Raw genomic sequence first — 22,740 nt, 5'->3', positions numbered from 1 at the left:
GGAAGGTGTGCGGGCTGAGGGCTGCACAAACCCACAGCTCAGTCGACAGAGAGTGGATGAAGACATGAAGGTAACGAGGACTCAGCGCCGACAGAAATACAACACCTAAAGTTAATATGCAATTCATATTATTTTTCCTTTAAGAGAAGCCTCATAACAACAAGAACAAGCTAACAAGCTAGCAAGCTAACATTAGCTTCATCACATGGTTTGAAATTGTTAATCAGACGGGAGAAAGATTCTTATTCTGACTGTACGGACATCGTTTGAGGTCGTGTTGAACCGTTTCTGTGTATCCTTGGTTTGATACCCGGCAGTGTGTGTGTGTGTGTGTGTGTGTGTGTGTGTGTGTGTGTGTGTGTGTGTGTGTGTGTGTGTGTGTGTGTGTTTGTGTGTGTGTGTGTGTGTGTGTGTGTGTGTCTGTGTGTGTGTGTGCGCGTGTGTGTGTGTGTGTGTGTGCGTGTGTCTCTGACCCCTTTGGCTCTGCTGTAAGGCGTCGTTGGCTTCCCTGTTTCTCTCCCTCCAGAAGGCTGTGGCTGTGAACTCTGACCCCCCCACCACCAACACACGCACACGCACGCACACACACACACACACACACACACACACACACACACACACACACACACACACAGAGACACACACACACACACACACAGACAAACCTCTTCCACCAGCAGAAGGTTGTGTTTCTGTTCTCCACATGCCCACCTCTCACCCATCCAGCCCCCCCACATCCTCCCCCACCTCCTCCTCACCTACCCCCGGTGTTGGCAAAGGCATCCGTGTGTGTGTGTGTGTGTGTGTGTGTCAGGCGGGCTGCTGCGTGGTGAGCGTGCCCTCTGTCATTCACGCAGAGCAGCCCTGTCCAACTGTCACTTCCTGACAGGCCGATAATCAATCTCTTTATTAACTGCTCTGCTGCAGACCGCCGCCACCGAGGGAGGGGGGAGGAGGGGGGAGGAGGGGGAGGTGAAGAGAGAGGAGGGGGGAGGAGAAAGGAGCACACTGCAGCTCAGAAAAGTTTATATTTGGTAAGAAAAAGGTTCAAGTGTATTTATTTTAAGGTCCTTGTAACGAGTTTTAGTTAACAGGGAAGAAAGACGGTGTGAGTCCGAAAGTTTAGAAGGTTAGAGACTAAATAAGAACGCTGGTAATTAATAGTTTATTAACACATTACAAACACATTTACAGAGAAAGATGGCCGACACGTCTCCTCCTCCTCTCGTATTCAAGTGAAGCCTAAACCCCCCGGAGCGGGCGCTGCCATCGTCTGTATCCAGAGTGTGTGCAGGAGAGATCGGCTGACGACCCGCCCCTTCCTCTCCCCGACACACACCTTTACCTTGTGTCCCTGGCGTGTCAGAGCCTTTAGGTGTCCTTGGCGTGTTGGAGCCCTCAGGTGTCCTTGGCGTGTTGGAGCCCTCAGGTGGGCTCAGTCTGCAGCAGAACAGCTTCTTGTGTCGGTCTGAAGCAGATATTCACGCTGATGGAAAGTTCAGTGACTGTAGTGTTAGTGTTAGTTACATCAGCATGATAAGAACTAACTATAATGACAGAAACCATGTTTGAGAAAAATGTATTTGACGTGTATTTTGATTTTATAGTTTATTGTCAGCAGGGGGCGACAGAGAGGGTTTGGCTTCTCTGTTAGGGAGCTGTCATGTCGGCCATCTTTATGTACTGTCTGTGGCCCAACTAGTTTAACTTTTGAGATTGAAACACACTTTGAGGTTCATATTTAACATGTCATCTTTATTTAACCCTCGGTGGGTTTTAACTCAGTGAGCTGAAGCTGATCTGCAGAGTTGGAATATTTAAAACAGGTGTCCTTTAACTCCGCCTGGTCATGTGATCTGTTGTTGATATTATATAGTATTTATAGAGAGGTATGTGTCGGGGTGTTTCTGTGATTGACAGGTGTTTCAGTGATGGTGGCACTTGTTTCTCACACCTCAGCGCCCCTCTGACTGCATCCCTTTTTTATTTTTAACCACTACAAACTGAGCGTTCAGATTCACTCTGAGAGCGAGGAGCTGATTCTGTGAGTTTAAGAAGAAGCGGGCGATGATGGAGGATGAGGCGGGGCTCCCGTCCAGACCTGCTGCTGGTTTTTGGGACGCTGGTCTTTCCTGACAGCATCACACCCGTCACCACGGCGATAATTTATGAGGCGGGAAAGTAAATTAGTGATTCTGGCGACCAGCAGCGAGCCAGGAGTCAGCACGCCGCCCGTCTCCTGCGCTCTGATTTTACTCCACACTCGTTCGCTCTGTCACTCCTCTCTCCCTCTCCTCTCCAGAATGAATTTCTTTTCTTTAAGCTTTAAGTTTGGAGCTTTTTACAACACGCAACCATCAGGTGTGAAACATTGTTCATACATGAACACAGGGAACACCTGGCCCTGCTGGCAGACGCATGTGACCCCACCTGTACGGGCGGAGCTGACAGACGTCAGTCCTCATGGGGGCGATGTGGAGCTGTCAGGGTTTCAACCATCACAGATTAAAGGTTTAATTTGATGCCTGTCGTAACGCCTCTGTGATCTCTTATGTTCTGCTCGCTCGTTGTGAAAGAAGAAGGTCAAAGGTTAATAATGGAGACAGCTACATTCACTCAACAACAGTTTAGTTTCACACAAAGTGTTTCCTGGTCAGAGTGAAACAAACAGGAGGAAATCATGTTTGTGTGTGTGTGTGTGTGTGTGTGTGCGTGTGTGCGTGTGTGTGTGTTGTGTGTGTGTGTGTGTAGTTATGGTTCCTCTGCAGGTTCTCAGCTCGTCCTTCAGCCTGTGTTTATCGTTGAACAGTTGATTTCATCGTTTGTGTTTCTGTGTTTTGTCGACAGGACGAGTTTCTGACGGAGACTCAGACGAGGCTTCAGTCAGAGATCGCTCAGCGCTGCATCGCCAACGCCGGCCGCTCCCACATCACCTCAGAAACCTCACAGGCGTTACCTGCAGAGGGCGAGGGACGGTCCAAGATCACGACTACAGTCTGAACTATACACACACGCACGGACACACACACACACACACACACACGGCGGACCTTGTACAGAAGCTCTCCCGGACACAGACTTCCTGTCTCGATGTCTTGAGCAGCTGACTGATAATTCTGTGTGGACCAAATGAACTCTCTATAAACAGCTACAGTAAACAGGAAGTGACTTTCAGGATGCCTCTACAAAATAAAAGGCAGGTGTCTGCAGGTGTTTCGAGCTCGATGTCGTCAAACTGTAAAACTTAAACAGCACAAAGTGTGAGCTCAGCTTTTTAAAGTGTCTCTGTTCTCCTGCTCGTGTATGTTTATATGATATTAAATCTCATATCAGACTGCACAGCGTCTCTGTTCATCTATTAATGTGTCAGTGCGATTAAAGAGCAGCTCCGTCTGTACATGGAAATTAAAGTATAGTAATACTGCTCATTATCAGACCTTGTGGATGCTTGGTTCTGATTGGTCGATAGTGGACACTTTGTGTGAATAACAGACACATTACAGACGAGGTTTCCCTGCCAGCTGCTGAAGATGGACTGGTCCAAAGATAATGAGCCGCAGACGTGAGTCCAGTTTCTTTACCGAGCTGGAAAGACAGAAATCTGAAGTGTGTTTGATGTCACAGCCCGCCCGCGACACGAGACAACAAACGCTGCGTAAACATACGTTTTCTTTTTTGTCACGAGGGCTTCTCGACTTTCGAGATTCCTTTTCTTATCTTTATTTATTTTCTGTCACTTTCTTTATATTCATGCAACAAAACACCAAATTAATTCCTGTTCAAACCTGCTTTGCAATCAAACTGAAGCTCACCTGGGAGGAAGTTTAGATCCAGTGAAGTCTCACAGTTACAGTTTGTTTTCCTCAGACCGACGTCACTCCTGTGACTTTAGTTAGATGTGATCCTTTGCCTGATCACCAGGCCGCACATTTACGCTGAGCTGTCTTTTTGAAGTTGTTCCTGCACGCAAACATTTTGACCATAAGAAAACGATGGTACCTCAAGGTTTCCATTGATCGTATGAGCTGGAGACCAAATGAGGCTCTGTACCTGCGCTCGCTCAGAGCTGCAGCAGGTGCGTTTAGTTTGGTGATGAAAAACACTTCCTGCAGAGAGTCTGCGGGTAAAGTTGTGAGCAGATAAAGTTCCTCTGTGAGCTCTGATGTGATCTGCTGGATGTGACAAAATCAGTTTCATCATCTAACACCCCCCCCCCCCCCCCCCCCCCGCCTCCAGCCTCACCTGCACATCACCTGCGACAGATCCAGTGATTGACAGATGAGATCAGACGAGTGGATCTAACAGGGGAGATCTCTGCTTTCCTCTATGGGATCTGAGACTCTCTCTCTCTCTCTCACACACACACGCACACACACACACACACACACACACACACACACACACACACGATACAGCATGGCCCCAGAGTCAGAGTGTGAGGTGGGATTGATTCGCCCCCAAACCTCACCTGATGTTTCAGCTCCTTGACTTCATCCTCCATCTTTACCCATGAGGCCATGGCCGCCTCCCAACCTCCCTGTCCTCCCGCCAAAGTGGCCCCAGGACCGATTTCTAGTCCAAACCGCCTCATCGGACCCCCCCTCCGCCCTCCACCCCTCCCTGAATCTGAACCCGGTCCAGTCCTGATGGCAGAGGAAGAGGAGGCAGATGCCGGGGCAGTGGGAGCAGGGCAGCGGCCATGACAGGAGAGGGACTACTTTATCTTAGTTAGGGAGGAGTGAGGGCAAGGCATGAATATCAACACACACACACACACACACACACACACACACACACACACACACACACACACACACACACACACCTGCAGCCTCTTTTCTCACACACGGCCTCTCATGTATGACTTTCACCACACATGAAAAACACACATGTAAAATGAACCTCTTAATGAATAACATCCTGAATTGAACACGGTGTTTCTCCGGGGCTGATGAGGAAAGTGAGACGCATCGCTTCCTTCTCTTCTCTGCCGAGGCTTGCACATGCTCAGTGCGTATCGAGCAGGATGGACAGATCAAGTAGAGACAGGTTGCTGGCCTCGGCGTGTTAGTTACCAGCCTCTGGCCTTTACTCTGCATTCCAAGGTCTGTTTTCATCATTCCTTACACAAGGTTGGTCTGTTTCCAGGTACCCCTTCAGGTTTGTTTACGGTGCCTTTAGTGTGTGTTTCTAGAAACCCTTTAACCTGCTTTAAAGACCCTTAAGCATCTGTGTTAAGAGGTACCCTTCATACATGTTTCAAAGTTCCCTTTGGTGTCTGTTCAAAGGTACCCTTGATGTTAGTTTCGGGTTACCCTCAGTCTCTGGTGAGGGACCCATTAGCATCTGCTTCAAGGTACCTTAGCCTGTTTTAAGTCACTTTTTAGTGACTGTTTTAAGGAACATTTTAGTGTCCCAAGGTACTCTCTGTTTCAAGGCTCGTTTAGGGCCGTTTGTGAGGACCTCTAAGCGCCCGTTTGTGAGGACCTCTCTAGCGCCCGTTTGTGTGGCCCTCTTTAGCGCCCGTTTGTGAGGACCTCTCTAGCGCCCGTTTGTGTGGACCTCTCTAGCGCCCGTTTGTGAGGACCTCTTTAGCGCCCGTTTGTGAGGACCTCTTTAGCGCCCGTTTGTGAGGACCTCTCTAGCGCCCGTTTGTGTGGACCTCTCTAGCGCCCATTTGTGAGGACCTCTTTAGCGCCCGTTTGTGAGGACCTCTTTAGCGCCCGTTTGTGAACACCTCTTTAGCGCCCGTTTGTGTGGACCTCTCTAGCGCCCGTTTGTGAGGACCTCTTTAGCGCCCGTTTGTGAACACCTCTTTAGCGCCCGTTTGTGAGGACCTCTCTAGCGCCCGTTTGTGTGGACCTCTCTAGCGCCCGTTTGTGTGGACCTCTCTAGCGCCCGTTTGTGTGGACCTCTCTAGCGCCCGTTTGTGAGGACCTCTCTAGCGCCCGTTTGTGAGGACCTCTTTAGCGCCCGTTTGTGAGGACCTCTCTAGCGCCCGTTTGTGAGGACCTCTTTAGCGCCCGTTTGTGAGGACCTCTTTAGTGCCCGTTTGTGAGGACCTCTTTAGCGCCCGTTTGTGAGGACCTCTTTAGCGCCCGTTTGTGAGGACCTCTCTAGCGCCCGTTTGTGTGGACCTCTTTAGCGCCCGTTTGTGAGGACCTCTCTAGCGCCCGTTTGTGTGGACCTCTTTAGCGCCCATTTGTGAGGACCTCTTTAGCGCCCGTTTGTGAGGACCTCTTTAGCGCCCATTTGTGAGGACCTCTTTAGCGCCCGTTTGTGAGGACCTCTTTAGCGCCCGTTTGTGAGGACCTCTAAGCGCCCATTTGTGAGGACCTCTTTCGCGCCCGTTTGTGAGGACCTCTTTAGCGCCCATTTGTGAGGACCTCTTTAGCGCCCGTTTGTGAGGACCTCTCTAGCGCCCGTTTGTGTGGACCTCTCTAGCGCCCATTTGTGAGGACCTCTTTAGCGCCCGTTTGTGAACACCTCTTTAGCGCCCGTTTGTGAGGACCTCTCTAGCGCCCGTTTGTGTGGACCTCTTTAGCGCCCGTTTGTGAGGACCTCTCTAGCGCCCGTTTGTGTGGACCTCTTTAGCGCCCATTTGTGAGGACCTCTTTAGCGCCCGTTTGTGAGGACCTCTTTAGCGCCCGTTTGTGAGGACCTCTAAGCGCCCATTTGTGAGGACCTCTTTCGCGCCCGTTTGTGAGGACCTCTTTAGCGCCCATTTGTGAGGACCTCTAAGCGCCCGTTTGTGAGGACCTCTCTAGCGCCCGTTTGTGTGGACCTCTTTAGCGCCCGTTTGTGAGGACCTCTCTAGCGCCCGTTTGTGTGGACCTCTTTAGCGCCCATTTGTGAGGACCTCTTTAGCGCCCGTTTGTGAGGACCTCTTTAGCGCCCGTTTGTGAGGACCTCTAAGCGCCCATTTGTGAGGACCTCTTTCGCGCCCGTTTGTGAGGACCTCTTTAGCGCCCATTTGTGAGGACCTCTAAGTGCCCGTTTGTGAGGACCTCTCTAGCGCCCGTTTGTGTGGACCTCTTTAGCGCCCATTTGTGAGGACCTCTTTAGCGCCCGTTTGTGAGGACCTCTTTAGCGCCCGTTTGTGAGGACCTCTAAGCGCCCATTTGTGAGGACCTCTTTCGCGCCCGTTTGTGAGGACCTCTTTAGCGCCCATTTGTGAGGACCTCTAAGCGCCCGTTTGTGAGGACCTCTCTAGCGCCCGTTTGTGAGGACCTCTTTAGCGCCCGTTTGTGAGGACCTCTCTAGCGCCCGTTTGTGAGGACCTCTCTAGCGCCCGTTTGTGAGGACCTCTTTAGCGCCCGTTTGTGAGGACCTCTTTAGCGCCCGTTTGTGAGGACCTCTCTAGCGCCCGTTTGTGAGGACCTCTTTAGCGCCCGTTTGTGAGGACCTCTCTAGCGCCCTCTTTGGCATGAGTTTCTGTTTAACTTATTGGGTCAGTTTCAGTTTACATTTAGTTTGTACCCGACATGAATTGGTCTGTTTGGGCTCCAAAGCTTCTTGGTTAACTTCAGGACACACGTCATGATGTGGGTTAAAGAATAACTCACACAGAGATATGTTTCTCTGACTATGTCACAGACTCTGCTGTGTGAGCGTGTCCGCGGTGTGTCGTCCCGTCCTCCGTCCCTCGGGGGGATGAAGAGGTGAAGTCTTCCTCGCTCTGATGAAGCGACAGGTCAGCGCTGGCTGTAATCACTCATCGCTCGCTGACATCACGGCTGAGCAATTAGGCAGGACCGTCGTGTTCTTTACTAATGAACAATGGTTCAACGCAGCCTCCTTCATCGCTGCCATCCATCACACACACACACACACACACACACACACACACACACACACACACACACACGTCCTGCTGCTGCTGGAGGTGTTTCTATCGCTTTGATGAGTTTCTGGCCGGCTCTCTCTGCCTCCCCGCTGAACGTGTGGCTCCTTCTCCTCCTCCTCCTCCTCTTCGTCTTTCCTCCTTGTCAACACGATCCCTCCATCCATCCGTCCTGAGGCAGGGGCCCGGCGGGGGCCGTCCGCCCCTCGCAGCGTCCTCTGGGTGCTCTCTGCGTCTCCTCTGGCCCCCCTCCCACCGCGTACACACACACACACACACACACACACACGTTTGTCTTTGGTACCTGTGAGGACCTCTGATTTATGACTGCAGCTCTGAGTTCTGTATGAGTTTTTAACGTAACCCTCCACGTTCACATTTTAACATCAGAACATGAAACTTTTTTATCACAGATGTTTTGTTCGGTTAAAGAGACAGACGACTCGTCTCATACATTACACTTGTGAGTCTGTGTGGCTGCTGTTTACCTGCACTCATGACAGCCTGTTGTGTTTTATTTGGTTTCAACATCATCCTCGGAGGAGAACCATCAGCATGAATATGCACAGCAGATTCTGTTTCCTTAAAGCATGAACCATCGTGTGCATCACACACAGGAGCCTAAAGATCTGCAGCATCCTTAATGGACTGATCAAAGAGACAAAAATCACCTGGAAACATCCTCTGGAGACCATGAATATCAACATGTTCACCCTAAAGAGTTGTTGGAATGAGGTAACTGAGGAAACAGGGAGTGAGGAGGAGGAGGAGAGGAGGAGGAGGAGGAGAGGAGGAGGAAGGATCACTTCTGTGCTAACTTCAGGTAAACAGACGTCAGGAGGGGAAGCAGAGAGCAGGATGGATGAAGCTCCTGGTGAAGATTCCTCATGATTCTACGTTGGACACGATCACACAGGCTGAGGAGCTGCTCAGTGTGCGAACACGTGTCCCTCACAGAGACTCAGAGTCTGTTCGATGATGGAGGAGATGTCACCCTGAGGAGGAGACGCTGCACTGGGAGACTATCAACAATGTTCAGCAAAAACGTACACAGATTTGACCTCACACGACATGATTTGACCTCACACCCCTCAAATGGTTTAAAACAGGCTGGACACAGGATGACAGGCGGGTCCATTTTAATCAGTGTGCTAAAATAACAGCAGAGTAACAGAGCTGCAGTCACAGGCCTGACTGTAGACACCAGGTGGATGCTGTGACTAAAGGAGCTCCCATAGACCGCTGAAGAGAATCCATCACCACCCCAACTCAGAAACATCGATTCATTCCCCGATTTTAAATCACAACTCAAAACACATCTGTTTAAATCTGCCTATTCCACATGACGCTCTGTCACTTTTTATTGTTTTTATTTATTCCACTTTGTTTTTTTCTCTCTTTTAATGTGTAATTTGTGTATATCTATCTATAGATAGATCTATCTATATATATCTATGTACGGTGACCTTGAGTGCCGAGAAAGGCGCCTTCAAATAATATGTATTATCATTATTATTATTAAGAGAGCAGCTCAAACCTGTGATAGAGGAAGGGTTAATAATTCAAACAAACGAGCCAACATTAGATGATACCTTTTTAATGAAGGTTACCTGAGAGAAGGGTTGAGATAGAAGTCGGCAGAATATAAAGATAAACTGTTTCATTACTTTTATGTGACACTCAGCAGGTCTGCTGTCGGCTGCAGACGTGCAGCAGCAAACTTACAAGTTCAAACATCTCAGACAGAAGAAGACAAACACACAGAATCCTCTCTGAAGCTGCAGTCTCATCATAAACCAGAGTGCAGCCGTGTTACTCTGCTAACTGAAGACGCTAACAGCTAATCGGCGTGCATTAATTAATAGAGACATTTGGACAACATGAAAACAAATACAGGTAAAAATAAAAAGAGGAAAATCGTTGCTTTCAGGTGACAGAGTACAAACACAGCCCACAGGGAGGGGGGGTTATTCTGAGAGCATATTTACCTGCAGTTTATCTGAGCTCCGGCTGCACCTGTGAATGAATGAGGATGTATATGAGTCCTGGCATGAAGGCTCTAAACCTCCATACCTCCACTGTGTCCTAATAACCATCCTCTTCTCCTCCTAAAGAGAAGCTGCTCCTCACCTTGACACCTGCCTCGCCGGCGTTTTGATAAATTTACATGAGAAGAGGTTTGGCGTCTGGAGCCAGAATCTGCCTTTAATCAATGGGAGCGTTTGTGTGGGCCTCCGGAGAGCGAGACGAGTCGCAGATAAATATTGGCAGAAAAGAAAAATGTGTCGTCCTCCCCGATGGAGGGGGGACGTAATGATATTCAAAAGGAGACCCCCCGCCGAGATGCAAGGCAAACTGTTCCTAAGCAACAAAACACACTCTGCCTCTCTGAGAGCTCGCAGGCTGCGTGTGTGTGTGTGTGTGTGTGTGTGTGTGTGTGTGTGTATGCAGTCTGATGTGTGTGTCATCCTGTCTGTCTCCTGTAAACCTGTGTTTGTCTATTAGAGTTGGTAGTTTAAAGTCTGTATGTGTGAGCATGCGTGTGTGTGTGTGTGTGTGTGTGTGTGTGTGTGTGTGTGTGTGTGTGTGATCCCTCCGTGGATTAGGGGAGTTAGGGAACAGTGACCAGCATCAGTGAGTGTGGATTCAGTCCAGATGCCGCCTCGCTCGGCTTTACTGCAGCTTCAGGTTCGTCTTAAATCTGATGGAGGAACATAAATCATATACAGCGGATGTTAAAGGTCCTCGCTGTCATGTGATCTGATGCTGCCTCCATATATGGTCCTCATGGTGACAAGGAAGTGCATTAATAAATAACAACACCAGAAGAACCCAGACTCCAAGTTTTTCTGTTATTAAGTTAAGAAGAAAATGTTGCAATAAAAAATGAGCACGATGTCAAAGACTGTAGTTTGACGTTTATAATACGGCCAGTTGTTTTATATGTTTACATTTTATTCTGTCCTTTGCCTCAGTGAAAATTAAAGTTAATTAAAGGATAAATTAAAACAAATAAAAATATAAATGTTCTTATTCACTAATTTGTGTTTTTGAGTTGATTAAATTCATGAGACACTGTGTGATGAGAGTCGATCAGCGTTTTCCCCTGACATCCTGACGCTGCATCAGAAATGTTCAAACCAAACCCCATTCAAAAAACAGTCATTTTAAAGAAGTGTTCTTGTGGTCCTGCAGACAGACCTGACAAAGCATGAGCTCAGCCTCTTTACAAACCTGCATCCTGATGGAGTTATTTCAGCATCCTTTCAGCCTGTTTATTGTTTTATTTGTGTTCATAGTTGGGATGCACAATATTAAATGTCATATGATATCATTTGTCATTCTTCTGTCGATATTTTCTGCCAATAAAACAACGCTTAATTCCGCCTAAATGCTCGATGATTCCCTAAAACTTGACGTAATGCTACGACATTAACTCGGCACGAGTGTGAGCACGCACTGTGTGCACTGCCGCTCTTTCGTCAGGCGTGAAGAAGGTGCAAGATGTCTGCGGGACGGCAGTTTCTCAAAGTTTCTGAAACGGACAGCGAGGTTGTGCTCAGCATCGGTCCTGCGAGGAGGGGCCGGATCTCATACATTCAAACTACAACTTGAATCGGCCATCTCAAGAATCTGCCAGCGGGCCACTGCAGTCAGAGGAGGCATGAAATCAACTCCCCTGCAGGGCAGATTTGATGTTCTCTGCAGTTAGGTGCAAAATAACATGAGCCTCATATATCGGCATCGAAATCGGCAATCAGCAAAAAGGGTTGGAAAATATCGGCACATCGGATATCTGCAAAAAATCCAACATGGTGCATCTCTGGTTCTAAGCGCTGGACTAAGACAGATTATAAACCCAGACATGAAGGCTTTGGGTTCAAGGACACTCTTTAAAGGAGGCCACACATTGTTACACTGGAGTCTCACCTTCTTCAAACACCTGCTGTCTGTCACTCAGACGAAGCTCCTCCATGACCACAGAAGACATTTAACGGATGGAAAACGGACCAGTAGGGTGACTTTGAGAAAATATCTATATATATATATAAGTGTGATTATTTTGACTTATAATGCAATTTTAATATGATTAGTGATATTAAAGGGAATTTAATTTTTACATACAAAAACATAAAAATTATTACAGAGTGATTTTTGCAGCATCTGCATCAAAGATATTTTTTACCTCCGTCTGGACGTGTAGGCCTCGACGTCTTTGCAGCACATTACATTAAAATGCTGTTTGTTTCATCTTTAACAAATAACAAATACTGCACCTCCTGATATTTGACACGTGAGGGGGTTCATGTGTCAGGCAGTCACACACAGGAGGTCGTAAAGGGATCATTAAACTCTGTCAGGAAGAAAACATGTTCTTCTGTGTTGCTCTGCACCAACATGCAGTTAAAGGAATATTCTACACATTTTATATCATATTTGGAAAATGTATTTAATTGTATTTAATGTTCTTGACAGTCGGAGGACTGATATTTAATAGCTACTAATTTTATTCTATTTCTGTTCATTGATAATCACCAAAACACCAGAACAAATTCCTTAATAAGAATAATGAGGTCTTTAAAATGAGCTTTAAAGTGTTTGCAAACATTCACATCATTAAAGTTTGATTCACCTTCTGATTTAAATCTTAGACGAAATCATGAACACGCAGAAAGCTTCTCAGCGAGACAGGCTCACTGCTGTAAGCTAACAGGTGATCTCAGACTGCCACCTGGTGGTAAACACGGGTAGTTAACCACTCCAAAGCTCTAACACTTCAAACCAGAGTGACACCAGAAAGAACTCCTGCTAACTCGTTCCAGCACAGACCGACACGTCGAATCAGCTTCACTGACCGACAGTGAGAACAGACACAGAGACACTGAACTTTAAATGAACACACAGGAACACTACGTGCACAGGTCAGACAGTTTGTTTAGAGTCAGGAAGGTGCAGAGTAAACATCAGGTGCAATGACGATAAGCAGAAGGACAAACAGAGACCAGAGCTTCTAACACACAGCGTGCTCATTTAAAATCCTGCATGGCAGCACAAATGTATTGTTCCACCTCACAACAAGCTGAGTCGCTCCAGAGTCACCTGATGAATCTGACAGGGTGTGACGTGATTCAATCAGAATTCTGCTGCTGAGGTTCAGATTGATTTATTTTTATAATTGTACATTTTGACCTCACAAACATTTAAAAGATCGTCATCGTGAGAAGATTAGAGGGCTCAGACATGTGACATGAGGAGGTTATAATATCTGCCTCTGAAATGTAGTAAAGTGTAAAGTATCATAACATGGAAATACCTGAAGTACCTGAAGATCGTACCTGACAGTACAAAGCTCTTATATGAGTAAATGTATTAACAGATCACCACAGCGACCCTGTGATCCATTACAGATACCAGGAGAGGTGAGGCTGACCCCTGCTGGACGCACAGAGCAGCACAAGCAGATAAACAGGAGAGGAACACAGGTCCTCGAAGGGCTGAAGGTGAACATCATTCACGACGTCCAAACAGCAGCTGAGCTGTGACTCACGTGTGTTTATTATAAAATCACTTAAAAGTGTTCACAGAGCTCAGAGCCCACACCGTGATGTGTAGTGCAGAGAGCAGCATGCTGCTGTGTGCACCTGCTCACATGGTCACATGTAGTGTGCACGTCTCTGCAGGGGAAGTGATGTTTGTAATGTGGTCAGTTCTTCTTCTGCTCTTATGCTGGGACTGTTTCTTCAGACAGGACGTGAAGTCTTCTCTCCGTGTTTGAGACAACGAGGATATTATATTTCTATATTCACAGTCAGTGTGTTTCTCTGTGAGGACAGTCTGCATGTCGTGATCGTACCTGGGACTCACAGATGGTTCAATCATCTTTCAGCAGCAGCATCAAAATGTTTCCCAAACAAACCAAAGTAATTTCCCCGTGTGGTGATTACGTGTGTTCAATGAAATAATTTGGTGTTCAGTCGTAACCAATTATGTTCACTTTGGAGTCACGAGCGGCGACATGAGAGACACAAACGAGCTGCTGTTTGTCACATTTCTCCTTCCTGATATCTGCAGCCAAATCACAGCCATTATGACCCGAGCGAGTCTACTTTCACTTTACCAAGTTCATTACGCAAATTAACTTCCTAATGAGCTGCTGGCTTCATGCTCACTTTCATCCGCCTTTTTAGAGTGCTTTTAAGTAACGGCCGGCACAGCAGAGCCCGAACGGAGCGGCGTGTTAATACAACAGGGGACGGAGACAAATCAGACCTAATCAACATCCCAGCGTGAGCAGAGGGACACTGAAACACTGCCACGACACGCCTGAGGACTCCAGGAGGCTTTCATCTCACACAAACCGGCATGGAGCGGACTTCAGGCTCTTCAGGAAAATCAGGATAAAAACATGTTTGTATTTACATCGTGTTCTGGTGAAAGCACGGAGACCGACCTCTCCTGTCAGAAGCTGGACGGGTTGTTCTTCAGCAGGAACTCCGCCTGGAGCCAGACAAACGACAAAAGAGGATCAGACTCAGGCGAGTGTACGGAAACATTCATTAGCAGGTGCTGGGTGTCGTACCAGGAAGTCGACGGGGTCGTGAGGTCGGGCGGCGCAGCACTCGATCAGACCGCGGCTCAGAGTGGGCATCACCTGCTCCATCAGGTAGATCCTCATGGTGACAGACTGCTCCTCCAGCAGCTCCTCCTCCTGCTGCCTCACCTCCTCCAGACTCTTAGTCTGACACACAGAGAGCATCAAAGTTACTGTAACGTGGGTCTGACGGAGCAGCATCACAGTTTGTTTATATGCAAACAACGTTTAAATCTTAAAGTCAGTCCTGAAACACGGAGGCCCCAGGCTCCCCGTCCGTTTCAGGACTGACTTTAAAATGTTGTTGATTGTTTCTGAGGTTTTAAATTGAACGGCTCCGTCTTATCTTGTGATCCTCCTGCAGCAGGATGCAGAGTTAGAGCACTCAGGTCAACCAAACACTGGAAGAGAACAGCTGCTCCTAAGCTGTGGAACAGCCTGCCTATCCACATGAGAACTGCCCAGACGCTTCAATGTTTAAGTCGCTGCTAAAGACCCATCCAGCATTCGAAGGTAGACAAAGGTCAGAGTTATCAAACCCTGGTCTGTCGGGTCATCCATCTGAAGGCCGTGGTGGTATCTGTGCCCACGAGTGTCTGTCATTGTTTGTACACTGAACAATAAACGTCACTTCCTGCCTGCACGTTGCTCTTCCCATCTTTGGACACTAACAGACTTAAAGCAGCAGACACACGGCCTGGTGTAATGTGTGAGTCACGTAATGTTGTGAGTTACTAAAGCATGTGTCAGTGTCTGGATGGAGCCGGCGGTCAGGAGTCCTTACTGAGTTTCATAGCATGACGGCTACATGGAGATTCTAAAGCAGTGAAACAGCTTCTGTTGACCTAAAAGGAAACGCTCACTTCATCCAGCACACACTTCTTTTTCTATTAACCGTGTAAGCTGCACACACACACACACACACACACACACACACACACACACACGCACACACACACACGCACATGCACACGCGCAAGCACGCACGCACGCACACACGCACACACACACATTCATGGACTAAGAGACGAGATATCTCTCCTCCGGTCACGTACCCACTCCTCCCAGCGTGCAGCCCTGAGTCTCGCCTCCTCTTCCTCCCTCCTCTCCTCCTCAGCCTTCTCCTGCTCCTCCCTCCTCATCCTCTCCTCAGCCTCCCGCCTCTCCTCCTCCTGCACCTCCTGGATGCTGCGGCCGTAGTTCCTGGGTTTTCCCACCGTGTCGAAGATCTTCTGCATCAGCTGCAGGGTGTCGGGTTCACTGCTGCTTGTGACCTCTGGAGAGAGGAGGAGGAGAGGAGGGTCTGACGATGTGAACATGACTAACAAAGAGGAAGATGTTATAACTGAGGTGTTATTTTACCCAGGTACAGGAGGGAGACGTCCAGCTCATCGAAGTAGTTGACGACAGCTTCGTCCTCCGTGTTGGTCTCTCTGTAGCGGGTCAGTCTCTGCAGGAAGTGGTCCTGCTCGTAGTTCTGCTCCTGAGCGAGCCTCTCGGGCAGGTTCATCACCCGGTCCTGCAGGAAGGAGTCCGAGGCGTCCAGGACCAACACAAACTCTGCAGCACACAAAGGTACGCTATCACACGTGCTCAGCTCACGGCTGTTCATCTTTCATGGATGTTTCAGTGGAACCTGCTCGGTGTGCAGGCAGGGCTGCTCTCCCTCCTGGGGGGACAACAAACATGGTAATGACCTGGAATCATCTTTCTGCTGGCTGAAGTCACGGCTGGTCCATCTTCTGACTCATGGTCTCCATCTGAAACAGAAAGCACACACGTATGTATCTGTGTGTGTGTGTGTGTGTGTGTGTGTGTGTGTATCTGTGTGTGTGTCTGACGTGTGTGTGTGTGTGTGTGTGTGTGTGTGTGTGTGATGTGACCTGTGTGTGTGTGTGTGTGTGATGTGACGTGTGTGTGTGTGTGTGTGTGATGTGACGTGTGTGTGTGTGTGTGTGTGTGTGTGTGTGTGTGTGTGTGTGTGTGTGTGTGTGTGATGTGACGTGTGTGTGTGTGTGTGTGTGTGTGTGTGTGTGTGTGTGATGTGACCTGTGTGTGTGTGTGTGTGTGTGTGATGTGACGTGTGTGTGTGTGTGTGTGTGTGTGTGTGTGTGTGCGTGTGTGTGTGTGTGTGTGTGTGTGTGTGTGTGTGTGTGTGTGTGTGTGATGTGACGTGTGTGTGTGTGTGTGTGTGTGATGTGACGTGTGTGTGTGTGTGTGTGTGTGTGTGTGTGTGTGTGTGTGTGTGTGTGTGTGTGTGTCTGACGTGTGTGTGTGTGTGTGTGTGTGTGTGATGTGACGTGTGTGTGTGTGTGTGTGTGTGTGTGTGTGATGTGACGTGTGTGTGTGTGTGTGTGTGTGTGTGATGTGACGTGTGTGTGTGTGTGTCTGTGTGTGTGTGTGTGTGTGTGTATCTGTGTGTGTGTGTGTGTGTCTCACCGTAGAACAGCTCTTTAGCTTGTTCGTATGTGTTTGGGAACCCGTCCAGAACGAAGCCCTGGTTCCTGCACGGGTTGGACATCAGTTTGTCCTTCAGCACCTTCACTAACAGATGGTCGTCCAGCACACCTAGTGGACCAAGCAGGTGACATCATGTCGCTGTAGTATAATGTTAAAGGGATCTTTCACTGACACTGTTAAACCGCAGTGAAGACTAAAAAAGATCAAAGCAGCTGAGTGGGAGGTATCCTGACCTTTAGCCCTGGTGTGGATCCTACACTTCCCATGATGCAACACTATCATTACAGCATCTCTCATAACCACCTACTGTCTCTGTGAAACTCCCTGCAGCACAAACGTTCTGTGTATTAACTGGACACTAGTTATTGACACTAACACGTGAGTTGAAGTCTTGTCACAGTTTTCCTTTAGGTGTTAAGGAACGCCAGGACGAACACCTGAGACGTCCCAGGCTCAGGGTCGGAGCAGGAACTTTTAGCAGCGGAGGATGCAGCTCTCCGCTGTCATCATCTGTTCTCATCTCATCCGTCACTGTCCTGTTTGGATCAAACACCAAACAGCAGGACGACCTCAGGACCTTTACATGTAGCGAGTGGGGGTCTGTCATGTTCAGGCGGATAAGGAACAACCAGTCTGTATCGTGAGTAACGAGGAGCGTAGCACAGGTGGAATACTTCAGGTAACCCTGCTCGTCAGAGTGTGTACCTCCGTTCTGCTCCATGCTGTCCTTCAGGCTGAACAGCAGCTCCTCTGCTGCAGCATCTTCATCCCCTGACTCTGGGTCAGAGTTCGTCACAGCTGCTTCCTGCAGAGGGATCATGTGGACACATAAAGGCTCGCTGCCTGCTGCTGTTTATATAAGAAATATTTATTAATGCTCCAAGTTGTTTTAGGAACATGTGTTAGTTGTGTTATGAGCAGAGTGTGAAGGGTCGACATCGGTACATTTACTGTGATGTCGTCTCTTTGAGATCTTAAAACACACATCATGTTCACATGTACAATCTAAAACTGTTATTATAGATTCAAACAGAACAGCACTGATCTCCCTCCATTTCTCTTTCCCTTCACACCAGCATGTGTGTGTGTGTGTGTGTGTGTGTGTGTGTGTGTGTGTGCGTGTGTGTGTGTGTGTGGTAGATCACCAGTTGTGCGATGGTTTCTGAGACGGTGTCCTTCAGCGTGATGTGGTGCAGTCTGTAGTGTTCACAGATCTGTTTGGACACCGAGCTCTTCCCCACAGCAGGAGGACCGAGCACACACACACGCAGCGGCTGGAGGGACACACACTTGTTTTTTACTTCATGAGAAAAACACTCATGTCACTCGTGTATTCTTGAGTTCCTACCAGCAGTCCTCTGTTCTGTCTGTACTCCTCCACCACCTGCTCGATGTTCTCCACCAGGCCAGACTCACTCAGCCAGGTCATAGAGAACAGCTCCTTTATGAGGACGGCCTCCAGACGGAGGTTCACCTGCAGGGAGTCGATCTCCATCACCTGCAACACATTTCCATTTCCCGCGGGGATCAATAAAGTATTTCTGGTTCTGATTACTTTGAACATAACGTCTTCTTTTAAAAGCTGACAACAATCAAATCATCATTTAAACTGTTTAATATGTGAAACTCTGTCGTATGAAGTCGGCTGTATAAACTTCAACTCTAAATGCTAAGCTAGGCTAATCATAGCTGAGTGATCACACTGATGTCATCTTCTCATCTCACTCTTGAAAACAAAGCAGGTACCGTAACGCTCAGTGTAACGTGGGCTGTGTCCTACAAACCAGTGCGACCGATACACCTGTATATAATGCAGAGAGAGGTGTGTTGTTGTGTTACAGTATTTTATCCAGACGATGGCGCTATAATCTACCTAAAGCTTTGTCAAGGACATGCACCGCCATGACCGTAGGCTGAGCCCACCTGCCGCACCGGGAGCTGGCAGGAGTGGAAACTCCACATGGTGAAAACAGGTAGGCTGCCAGGCCTCACGGTAGGCTATCGATTGTTTGATGTTTTTAAATGACAATAAATAGAAATACCTTGTTTTTATTAACAGCTATAGAAAACCTAAAAACCCAAAGAGACCCAAAAACAGACGTGAGTTATATTCTGGATTTGACGCTCAGTGTCGAACCTTCACTGTTTTTCATTCAGTCATTTCTCGTTGAGCTCCTGCACTGAAGCTACATCACGAATCATTCAGTGTCATCAGTGACATGAAACCGAAGACGCCTGAGCAGTGAAGTAAACGTGATTCAAACAGGTGAGACGTACACTCAGGTCCTTTGTGAGAAAAGCTTCTTCAGAGCGTTTCTTCTGGATCGTTCCAGGTCCAACGACAGAGGCGACCGTCTGATGGAGACACAGACACAGCATGAAACATTCACACAGTCACGAGTGAGGACGTTAACATCAAACAGCCTGTGTAACCTGTTTCACGTCTTAATGTTTGATTATTGATTCGTTGATCAGTTCCTGCTCACCCTCACGATGTCCTCCATGGTGCTGTTGGACTGATCCACAGCCAGCAGGTAGTACACCTTCGGCTGATGTTCAATCACGTTGTGAATCACACTTCAGGACAGAACACGACATTGTTTAAATCATGTAAATATGAACGCAGCACGAGAAGTCGAGTGGATGACGATCAGAGCCTTTGTCTAAACCAATTATTGATGAGCTTATAGATCGAACAGAGCGTATGATCTACAACCTCAGGGCGATGACTGGCATGACAGCATGTATGACTCTCTGTGTGTGTGTGTGTGTGCCTGTGCGTGTGCGTGTGCGTGTGCGCGTGTGCGTGTGTGTGTGTCCCACCTTGCCAGGTCGTTGATGTGGATTGTGGGAACAATGTTTTTGCCGTCTCCAAACACAGGAATGCTGTGCGTCCGTCCCAGCCAGGACGTCTGGAAACAAAGATCATGTAAACTGAGTTCTAGGTTTTGAGCTGTTGGTGCCGAATGATGTGATGATGTCCATCATCCAACGAGCCGGACGTCTAGAAAGGACTATCCAGTTATCAATGATGTGTGGTATCGTTATCTATAATAATTATTAATAACACAAACAAACTTTATAAAGTGCTGACACATTTGAATAAACAAACCAAAATCAATCAGACAGTTGAGACTAAATTCTCACTTTTGAACTTAAAGGTTTTGGATTGTGTTTCAATAACAAACATCACATGACAAAATCCATCCATCATAAAACTCAGTGTAAATCAGGAGTTAGTTAACACTGTGCTCGTAAGACTACGTCTGAGTGGCATGTGGCTGGCCTGCTTGGCTTTCAGGATGTCCAGTGGAGATATTACATGTTCAGCCGTCACATGTTGGAAATATAAAAAGACTTTAAATCTTGACCTTGAAGAAGAAGTGGAAGAGCTGCTCTCCCATCCCGTACTGCAGACCTGACGCCACCACGTACGTCGAGAACAACTTCCTGTTCTGAAAGTAAAGACCATGTGACACAGCGATACGGTCACATGTCTCCTCTTCGTTATGGAAAGATAATAACTGAGTTCAAACCGACCGTTTTCCCCAGTTTGACCACCCTCTTCTCCAGCTCGATGTGAGGTTTGAAGTTTGGGTGAGCTCGTCTTCTCCAGAAAATCTCATCGTTGAACGGAAGCTCCGGATCGTCCTGAAACACGACACACACACAGACACACACACAGACGACACACACACACAGACGACACACACACACACCCACACAGACGACACACACACACAGACACACACACACACACACACACACACAGACACACACACACACAGACACGCACACACACACACACACACACACAGACGACACACACACACAGACGACACACACACACAGACACACACACACACACACACACACACACACACACACACACACACACAGACGACACACACACAGACACACACACAGACGACACACACACAGACACACACACACACACACACACACACACACACACACACACACAGACACAGACACGACTGTGATCTAGGTTTAACAGACCTGCTGTACAAAGAACAGGAATTAATTTACTGTAACAATAAATAGTTTCAAATATCGTTACATTAATGACAAGTTGCACTTATAAACCGGATTCGATTGTTTGCAATATTTTCACGTCAACACTCAAATAAAGAGAACGTGTGGGTCTCGTCAGACGTTCTGCCTCACTCACAGGGTCCACAGGTCTGCTGCAGGCCCAGGTCATCACAGTGGAGACGAGGATGAACATCTTTGGTCCAGAGAAGTGGTTCATTTCATCATGAAGAGCTACAAACGCCACACGAGTCATTACCTCATTAATGACCTCATTAATTAATTATGGTTACATCTAATTCTTTTCTTCCACTTTGATGCTTTGCTCAGTTTCTGCAGACAATATCTACATGACCTAACATACTGAAAAAAAGACTATCTTTGTCATATTTGTGTAGAAAAGAAAAACACACAAACGTTCTATATTTGTGAGCTGCAGTATTTAAAAGGACTCACATGATGCTGATTGTAGGAGCCATTTATGCTTATTGTTTGCATGTGTCTGTGTTAAGATACATCTCGGGGTATTCAGTACACAGAGAAAAGCCTTAAGACAGTTTAACAGACAATAAGCAGCCACCAGAGACAGATCACCTGTAACAGCACACAGAGCCTCCTCCAGCTGCTCGGCATGCTGGGAAATGTTGTAGATAACCACATCACAGCGCATCAGTTTGGAGAGCAGGACGTCTCTGCATAGAGTCTTTATAGAAACGGGGAATAAATACATTTCAGTAATATGGTGTTTAAATGGATCCATTACTAGAGTCATAATGTTACCGTTACATTAGGTTACACAGAGCTTTAGTTCATCAAAGTACTGACTGAGTACTCCTCCTGTATTTCCGGTCTGTCCTCCTCAGGTGATTCAGAAACAGATCCAACAACATAAAAAGCTTTTTCTCCGCTGTGGTTAGAAACCTTCCTCTCCTCCTCTTCCTCCGTCAGGTCAGGATCATCGGCTGCTCCCACCACACACTCACACAAAAACTACAGACAGGAGGAAGAGGCGTTAGCTGAACTGCCTGCTGTAGCACCTTTACGCTAATTACCATCCCACAAACATTAGCGCTTGTTAGCAGCTTTGCCAGCTCAAGTGGAAGATACGTATTTACCTTGGCGATGAACTTAGAAGCGTAAGAGTCAATGTTGTTGATAAAAACTCTTTTAGGCGACAGTTTGAGTCTCTCCATCCTCTGCTCCGCCATGTCAGCAAGTGTTGTTTGAGTCCCGTTGCCATGGAGACGGTTCGCACGCGCATGCGGAAGCGATTATCCGCGCGTGTAGCAGACGAACCGTCCGTTGGATTTCGAGCGAGTTGTCCGTTTAAAAACAGTTTTATCAGGTTTACGTAGAGACAGCAGATGAAGTAGAACCCGTACGAAGTTGAAATCAATAAACACTGCGCACGGATGTAGTTTGTCAAATTAAGAGAACATAAGATCACTGCTCAAACACTCACACACGTTACCGGACATTAAAAACTTTATACTGTACAATGTGTATACCGTTTAAACCCGTCAGACCACCTGAAACTCTTCTCATGACTCCGGTGTTCAAATAATTTATAGAATAAAAATATTAGATTATTATAATAGAAGTATTTTTAATATTCATATTTTACTTCTAAAATTGTTTTCTTTTCTGAAAATGTTTGTATACTTTGTACCACTCTAAAACTCAGCGTTGTTTCTGTAATGTTATAAATGTTAACAATGTAAATTCTGTGATATTAAGATTCATTACTGCAGGAACAGGAAGTAGGCCGTCATCAACATCCTGATAGAAAAAC

The 22,740-nt window shown here is 47.3% G+C and overlaps 2 protein-coding genes across 2 annotated transcripts in view; one reads left to right on the top strand and one right to left on the bottom strand.

Annotated features, from left to right (window-relative positions):
* Positions 1-3,329, top strand: part of LOC138591764 (protein phosphatase 1 regulatory subunit 37) — a 56,255-nt gene extending 52,926 nt beyond the window's left edge. Inside the window, exon 11 of the mRNA XM_069662452.1 lies at positions 2,848-3,329. Coding sequence (XP_069518553.1) covers positions 2,848-3,000 — 153 coding nt within the window. The 3' untranslated portion in view covers positions 3,001-3,329. The remainder of the gene's footprint in view (positions 1-2,847) is intronic.
* Positions 3,330-13,410: 10,081 nt separating this feature from the next.
* Positions 13,411-22,238, bottom strand: ak7b (adenylate kinase 7b). Its single transcript, XM_069661868.1, has 18 exons — positions 22,064-22,238; positions 21,774-21,938; positions 21,543-21,651; positions 21,088-21,182; positions 20,436-20,546; positions 20,267-20,350; positions 19,719-19,807; positions 19,382-19,472; positions 19,173-19,250; positions 18,244-18,393; positions 18,041-18,169; positions 17,601-17,700; positions 16,875-17,003; positions 16,133-16,195; positions 15,798-15,995; positions 15,491-15,711; positions 14,424-14,582; positions 13,411-14,341 (listed from the first exon to the last, which is right to left on the bottom strand). The coding sequence occupies exons 1-18, from the start codon at positions 22,154-22,156 to the stop codon at positions 14,303-14,305; spliced, it is 2,103 nt and encodes a 700-aa protein (XP_069517969.1). The 5' UTR covers positions 22,157-22,238; the 3' UTR covers positions 13,411-14,302.
* Between the last annotated feature and the right edge of the window lie 502 nt (positions 22,239-22,740).

The sequence above is a fragment of the Semicossyphus pulcher genome, unplaced genomic scaffold (genome assembly GCF_022749685.1).
Source record: "Semicossyphus pulcher isolate SPU_LCO1_2020_fin unplaced genomic scaffold, fSemPul1.0.p SCAF_14, whole genome shotgun sequence".
In the NCBI taxonomy this organism is placed as follows: Eukaryota; Metazoa; Chordata; class Actinopteri; order Labriformes; family Labridae; genus Semicossyphus; species Semicossyphus pulcher.
This window is presented reverse-complemented; position numbering and strand designations above follow the sequence as displayed.

Bases quoted from the DNA above. Each gene is read 5' to 3' on its own strand.
- ak7b (XM_069661868.1), bottom strand. From the start codon at position 22,156: ATGGCGGAGCAGAGGATGGAGAGACTCAAACTGTCGCCTAAAAGAGTT. The intron at 21,183-21,542 runs GTGATCTGTCTC...TGGCGTTTGTAG, and splicing joins GGCTCTGTGTGCTGTTACAG to CTCTTCATGATGAAATGAAC. The intron at 19,808-20,266 runs GTCAAGATTTAA...CTTTGTTTCCAG, and splicing joins TCTTCCACTTCTTCTTCAAG to ACGTCCTGGCTGGGACGGAC.